Source organism: Barbus barbus (assembly GCF_936440315.1).
Source record: "Barbus barbus genome assembly, chromosome: 40".
Lineage (NCBI taxonomy): Eukaryota > Metazoa > Chordata > Actinopteri > Cypriniformes > Cyprinidae > Barbus > Barbus barbus.
Window position 1 is genome coordinate 23,534,709 of NC_136718.1, and position 8,400 is coordinate 23,543,108.

General features: G+C 33.5%; 1 protein-coding gene across 1 annotated transcript; it reads right to left on the minus strand.

Moving 5' to 3' along the window:
• Window positions 1-1,585: 1,585 nt before the first annotated feature.
• On the minus strand, window positions 1,586-8,400 carry LOC306859759 (cerebellin-4-like; the record flags this gene model as incomplete). Its single annotated transcript, XM_079401001.1, has 3 exons — window positions 1,586-1,783; window positions 2,956-3,072; window positions 8,107-8,400. 3 exons carry the CDS (start codon window positions 8,398-8,400, stop codon window positions 1,586-1,588), a joined length of 609 nt encoding a protein of 202 aa, XP_079257127.1.

Consider the following 8,400-nt stretch of genomic DNA (forward strand, 5'->3'; position numbering starts at 1 on the left):
TGTATTGTTTGGAGGTATGGGGTAATTCATATTTCACTAATTTAATGCCCTTATTTATTTTGCAAAAAAGGGCCATAAGAATAATTAATGGCGTTGCTCCAAGAGAACATACTACAGGACTGTTTCTGAGGTCAGGATTACTTAAATTGAAGGACTTGGTTTCTTTACAAACTTTATTAGTTGTTCATAAAGCAAAACATTGCCTGTTACCGGATGGATTGCAAACCCTTTTTACTGTGAATAGTGAGACAAGCAGAAGAAATAATGATTTTAAACAACCTTTTGCTGGAAATACCCTCAAACAAATGTGTGTCTCAGTTTCCGGTGTGAAAAGATGGAATTTACTAGAAAATGATCTAAAATGTTGTTCAAATATTCTTCAATTTAAATATAAGTATAAACAGAAGATACTTCACTTGTACAAAGATGAGGGTTAATGATGGTCTCGTCGTTGTTTTCGTTGTCAGAGTTGTCATTATTGTATCATTGTTGTTTTTGTTTGTTTAATGTTGTGTAAGCAGAATTAATAATAATAAAAAATAAATAAATAAATTTTAAAAAAGGGAAAATTGTTAAAATTGAAAGTAGATTACATTTGGTCTGGGCTATTTTGTTATTTTATTTTTCATGTCGGTGAGGCCATCTAATTTGTAATTTTCTTAATATAAGAATGGGGTAGGAGTTTATAAGATTTTTTTTCTTCATCCTACTCCTATTCTTCTTGTCATGGAATGTATTTTTGTTGTGTCATTGGATTGTTTTGGCATTTCGTGTTGCATTACCATGAAAAGAGAATAAATAAATGAAATGAAATGAAATGAAAATGTATTTGTTGATGCAACCGTGCCACTTCCTTTTATGCAGATTTGAACTGTTTTGTCGAACCGTAGTTACACGGAGCTCCACGCCTTCTAAGTACGGCTCGGTGAGCTACCGAACAAACTTACCGTCTATGAAAACCCATAGATACGAGGCTGGATATGTGCGATGCATTCGAAAGCATCAGTTTTCAAATCTCCCAGCATATTAATGTTGTTTTGAAGTCGTAACATGATATTCTTAAAGTAATTGTGTGAAAAATCCGCTTTATTCATCAAAACTCTGTAAATTTATGTGAAAAGGAGTAAAAGGTGTCAGAGTTTTACTGCCTCTAGTGTTTGTTTCTTTAGGAAACTGAAACTGCAGTAATATGTAGTTATTGGTACGTATTTCGTGTCTCGCTAAAAAGTGCACCCAGGTACGTAAATGCCATGAGACTAGGTTGCAGATCATAATAATCAAACCACACGCTAAAAGAAAGCAACACAAACATCCACAAGAAATAAACAAACAGTGTGACGTCATGTGATGTGCTGAACCTCCCGGATCTATGAAGAGCAACTTGCAGCAGAAAGTGATATTGCACTGAAGTAGATGTCCTCTCTCCAGATTCTCCGTCACTGATGCGTTTTTCCAGTAGTCCGTAAGGACAACAGCTGAATGAATGTCTGGAATTATGATTCCATTTGGGAGCCTCCAATTAATGCTGAAGGACCGGTTACACGATGACGATAGGACAGCAGATGTGGTAGTCTTTCTGTTTGCTTTACAGTGGGAAAACAAGAAAGCCAGAAAAGGTGGAGTATTGCCATCCGCCTACCAGATTGCCCTTCTCCAGTTTCAGATAAACCTTGTCTTCTTTGTTGAGGTGCAGCAGGACTCCGTTGGTGGCGGCCTCACGTGTGACGTCTTTGTCACCGGCGAAGGCAGAAATGACTGGCTTTCCATTCAGCATTAAATTCACCTGAACGCAGAGAGAAGATCAAATCAGAGATCTCAAGTGTACAAGTGTGACAGGACGTATTTTATGTTTTCATATCATGGTCACATTTATGAAAAGAAAAAAAGTTTAAGTACAATTTTTCATAACACTTGACTTGAAGCTTGCATTTAATAAATGCATATAATTCATATAGTGCAAACCGATATATATGTAATAGGTATAATATCAATGTAAAATATTAGCAATTTTAACAAATTAAAGTGCTTTACATTAAAATTGCAAGGATTGTTTTGTTAAACCTAATTTAAAATTTACAGAAAAAAAATACAGCAATATTATAACTATGAAAATATATAGTTGATTACAATATATGTCATTATGGATATAAGTCAATATTAATTACCTTATATTTACAATTGAAATCTATATTATATATATCTGAATAAGACTATCTATAGTTTAAATCACTAATATTATTAATACTAAACGTATTTAGAATACTGATTAATAATAATAATAATAAAAATATAGGATTATAATGCATTTATATTTTATATTTATATTGTTAAAATAGTTATTTTTTAAAGGTAAGAAAATTATTGCAGTACCTTATAATTATGGTGGAAAACTGTATTTAACAAGATAATACATGTACTGTTTACAGTAAAATATTCTTAAAATAAGATTTTTATAAAATAATTAATAATTAAAATACAGTACAATTTGGGGATAAATGATAAGGAAATTGTTGCTACAAAAACATACTTTCAAAAATATGTGTCGTGTTAAATATATTTAAATTATAATTTATTAATCAAAATAATATATGCATACATTAATGAAAAAAAACACGTATTTTTGAAATAGTTTTTATCAATAAAAGTATGCGTTTCCTTTGAAAAGCACTGACAACAGGAGTATTAGAAGTTCCTTCATGATAAATAATGAATTTGATTAGATGGTTAAACATTTATTTTGAACTTTAAGTTGCAATAATTCATGAGAATACTGACTATGAAGTGTACTGTAAGACCTTGTATTGTACTGAACTGAGAACACATTTAAAATACAATATTTATACAGGCTTCAAATGTTACCCAGTTTCCTATTTCTCTAATTCTGTTCATTATGAACCTCAAAAAATGAAGCTGATTAAATATTTTATTTGCGTGAGAGATATAGTCAGTGCTTACTTGTATAGTCTGGCTCTGGTACACTTTAATAACGTGGAAGTTAAAGCTGTAGATTCCTTTCCGGGGACAAAGAAAGACGGAGTCCAGCGTGAAATAGTTTCCTATGTTGACAAGAACCTGCAAAAGAGGTTTTTCAGAGGAATAAGATCTGATTCAACACATAATGACAATGAAATATCCTATCCAGGCTTACAGTTCTGTGAACTATATATGCTTGTGATGCAAAAATCTGAAACAAAGACCTTGAAAATACATTAGAGTGAGATTACAAAAGGCAGCAGGAATGAAATATGAATGCATTCATGTTTACAACTGGACTTTTCAATAATAATTCTCCTCAGCAGTGAAACAACATTCAGGATTTCCTACTTCCTGTCGTGCTGATTTCTCATTCTCACGGTCATACTGACCATCATTCAACTCTAATCTGGTGATGTGGCACCATGAACTATAGCAAATGCAGAACAATCAATCATAGGTGGATTTTGACTCGTGCAAAAGACACAAAACGGCATCTGAAGAGGGATATACGCTTTTTAGTGCACAGAGGCATCATAAAATGCATTTACATGTGAATCACAACTGCAGTTAGAGTCATAAAACATGTTTTATTCAACTGAAACGACAAAGACTATAGATTCATCTTTTTAAAAGATTGATCGATTTAAAATATTGATTCGTTAAATTGAAGATGCATAAAATGTTCAAATTCATCTTCAGCACTGTTAACAAGTGGTTAAAAACGACGCTTTAAAAATATTTTTTCAACACTGATAATAAGAAATGTTTCTTAAGCAGTAAATCGGCATATTAGAATGATTTCTGAAGTATTGTGTGACTCAGTACAATACAATATATTCAAATAGAAAACAGTTATTTTAAATGATAATATTATTTCACAATATTAGTTTTTACTGTATTTTTGAACTGTAGTGTAATTTAAAAACAAAACTACACAATATGAGGTATCATTCATGCACATATAGTGGGAGAGTTAGTTCTGAATTTTAATATTTAGCACTTGGGAATGATTTCAATTACCGCATCACTCCATCCACAAACTTACAATAAAATCAATGCATGTTCATCTATTATATTAGATGGTCCAACAAAATTAAACACCTTATGTCATTTTCCTGCATTTAGCAAAAAAATAAAAAAAGGTCCAATTACTGGCAAATATGCAAGACAACTGAACTGTAAACATGCCAAACATCCTGCAACAGACTTAAAGCACAGTGTTCTCAAAACTGATGAAATTTCTGGTTATGTTGGAAAAACTGATTGAAGTAAACATCAAAAAGAGTAGAAGAGTTCTTATATTGACCCTCTGAGCGCACAAAGGTAAATTTGTACATTGCACTCTCTCTTTTGATCTTTGCTTTATTAAAGCTGAAGAACTCAAACAAAAGGGAGAATTGTTCAGCTTTTTATGAATGGTCACAAATATATATAGGCTACAACACTGAGGTCCAAAAATCTGAGGCCACTTTCTTTGGGGGTTAAACCTGAAACTGAAAAGAAAGCTTCAGATTTTGAAACCATTCAAACATTTACATTTATTCATTTAGCTGACGCTTTTATCCAAAGCGACTTACAATTGCTATATATGTCAGAGGTCGCACGCCTCTGGAGCAACTAGGGGTTAAGTGTCTTGCTCATGGACACATTGGTGTCTCACAGTGGATTCGAACCCGGGTCTCTCACACCAAAGGCATGTGTCTTATCCACTGCGCCATCGCCACCCCAAACAAAAGAAAGTTCTGGTGTTATATTGATCATATGCCCCATTTGTTCACTGCAAAAGATTATTTTGCCTTGTTTTACTACATTTGTAGGCAACATTTCTACTTTTCATGATCAAAACTGCCCACATCGTATATGAAGAGGAAGCTTATTTCATCTAGTGGAAATGTTTGGTACACTCTTAAAAATCAAGGTGCTTCACGAAGCCATAGAAGAAACTGTTTGACTAAATGGTTCCATAAAGAACCTTTAACATCTGACCTTTAACCTTTCACAAAAGGTTCTTTGTGGCGAAAGAAGGTTCTTCAGATTATAAAAAGGTAAGGAAGAGATGTTTTTTTTAAAGAACCTTTGACTGAATGGTTCTTTGTGGAACTAAAAATGCTTCTTCTACATCATCGCTGTGAAAAAACTAAATCTTAATAAAAGCTCATTTTTTGAGATACCAACCTCAAATTTGGAACAAACCCTGTTTATATTCACAGCTTTGATTTTCACACAGTTTTTTTTTTTTGTATATATTTCATATATAGTTTAAAAAAAAAATTTAAACTGGCATGGCTATAATTTTTTGACCACTCCTTTTAACAGCATCCGAGGGTTAAATCAAGGTACATTTACTTGAGAAGCAAAATTACTTAACATATTAAGTCATGTTTTCTAAATAATGTTGCAAAATGAAGTCAATTTATGCTTAAAACAAGAAAAAAATATCTGGCTTTGGGGTCATATCAATAAACTTAATAAAACAAGTTCATTTTTCTTACCCTCTCTGGGAGATTATTTTGCTTGTGTTAAGTGTGGTCACTTAATTTTGAGCAATTCTTCATCATTTTCATTTCTGTCTTCATTTAAGAAAACTATATTTGTACTGGAAAACTAGATAAGAAGAAAATGTTCTTGTAGTATACTGAGGAACAAGATCATGCTGGAAAACACAATGATTCACATCAGGCAAAGCAAATTCTAAGACACTTAGCTAAAAGGTGCTGGAGCTCAGTTGCTGAGGGCAGCTGGTCAGTCCTGCACCTTTTTTCCCCCTTGTATTTTTTCATTTTCCAGCAGCCAAAGCAATGAGAGGAGAATAATGGCTCCTCAAGGGCAAAATGAACACAGCTTCCTGTGTGTCTCAGCAAAAAGAAACAATTTGATCCTAACCCATCTGTCGAAATCTCTGGGAATTAAAGAAATAGATCATCCTAAAATGCTAATTCATTTACTCTCCCTCGTGTCGCTCCAGACCCGTGTGACTTTCCTTCTTCTGTGGAACAGAAAAGAAAGATTTTGAATTCTGTACACCGAGAAAAAAAGGTGTATAAACAATTTTTACTCAGCTATTCTCCACTATTTTTTTAAGTGCAGTTGGTTTCTTGTTCCATCAAACTAAATTGGGACTGAGGCTTTCCAAGCACCAACAAGGATGCAAAAGCACCATAAAAATAGTCATATTTTGAATCTGATATATGATAATGTTATTCATGATCAGTGTGAATGAATCACAGAGTCCCTAAGTTAAATATGAGAGTCAGATCAATCAGTCTGATCTATGAATAAATCAGCTGTGAAACTTCTAGTAAATTTCACAAACAATTACAAAGAAATGACAAGCAACACTGAATGAAACATGAAATTTTGAAGCAGGAAAAACTGAAATAGTATTTTCTTTTAAAACATAGTTCAATAATCTTATTTTCTACTTCTAAATAAATGCTTTAGTTAAAATAGACCACTTTTATGGTGCTATATCCTTTTGTAGGATTTGCATCTTCAGTTCCCATTCATTGTAATTGACCTCAATTTTTTTTTTCTTCTACATCAGACAGGTTCGAAACAACAGGAGGGAGAGTAAACACTGAGAAAAAGTTGTAAGTAAGCATAAGTAATCTTCACAGAGACACGTGTCTCCAAACATCTTCTGGGAAAAAAATTATTCATGTGAAACAAACACACATTGACCTCATCTCCAGCATAATTTTTCATTAAATTCAAGGATATTGGTAATAAAATAGTTTGGTTTTCTTCAGAGATGCACATCATGCAGGCTGCGTATTTGAACTGACCTTGCATAATGATGTTCCTTCATTAATTCTACCACGTCTTTGAGCAAGTAAGCGAACTGAATGAAATCAGGTGCACCGAAACACGCAGAGAATGAAAAGATTCACACTTTTTTTTATATGCTTTTATAAGTGCTTTAAAGTTAGCATCAAATGGAATGGGAGCGATTTGAAATGCAGTATGCCGTGAATTCAGCACATGCATGATGTTTGCAATTCAAATTTTTCAGTCATAAAGCTAAAGGCTGAAGTTTAAGCAAAACGTATGAATGCATGAGTGCAGCACACGCCACTTTCACCACAAACACAGCTAAAAATAAGCAATACAATAAAAACAAATCTCTGCCCTTTACAGGCCTGACAGTTTGACTCATCACCAATGACCTATAACAGTGCTATTTCATGCCTGTGTATCTGCTGCAGTAATGGAAACCCTGTGTTTATGTGCTGCCGGTCTCAAACACATAGTTGAAATGTATTATTTATGAACAATTAGACTTTTTTTCAGGAGAGCAGCTGTGAATCTGATCACGAGTTACGAAACAATCTTTTTCATGTACAAATGTGTTCACAAAATCTCTGCAGAATTTATATATCTGAACTCCAAGGCGAGCTATTTATTTTGAATTCATCCCAGCTGATTTTTGTTTTCACATTATTCTGTGAACTCCTGTTAATGTCCATATTAAATTCAAAATAATAATTGACCTCTACACCTAATTCAGTTATCACAGTAATCTAATTTAGAACATTATTAACCAATGCAAATTCATTATGATCTGCTGTAATGAAGACAAATTGATTGAATTATTTCGTGCTTTATGCCTGTTGTATTTTAATATTCTATGATATTGGTTGCACTTAATTGGATCCTCTAAAAAAGCCAAAATATGTGAAGGTAAAAGTAAAAATTTAATTACAAAAGCAGATCAATGTGTAGTTACAAAATGAAGGGGCAAGTTGTCACACTTGTATTTTTTTATTTATTACATACAATATTTAGGTATTGGCCAAATTTGATATCTCCATAGGTTACAGTTTACATTTTTGCTTTTATTTTATTTATTCATTTATATATTTATTCACAATTGTCTGTTTAATGCCACTGTGACAACTTACCCCATATAGAACATAACTCGCTATTAAAAGGTGTTTTTTCAATTTCTTTGTAGTTAAAACTGAAATGTATGCAAGTAAATATAAACTGACTTTCAAAAATTAATACATATCCAAAACTATTAGTCTAAAGCACGAGCTTCACCAAGTTAGACGGTCTGAAAAGTCAAAGTCTATTAAAAAACCATTTGTTTCAGCATAGCTTGCATAAAAACATAACATTCATCCTTACCTGGTCAAAATATATGATTCTCGTTTTATTGCTCATCTCCGAGGGCTCGTGGTTGTTGCTCCTGACCGCGGAGAAAGCCACTTTGGAGTTGGCGGCGCGCACGGAGATGCCCAGCGGCGAGGAGGAGCTCTTCCAGTCGGCGGGGTTCGAGTCACAAACCACCAGACACTTGCCCTCCAGGACGATGGGTTCCGTGTCATTCTGAGCCAAAACCAGCTCACACATGACGGCCAGGCAGAACAAAAAAGCCACGCAGTCGACAAACGCCTTATTAAAGCGCGTTACGGACACCAT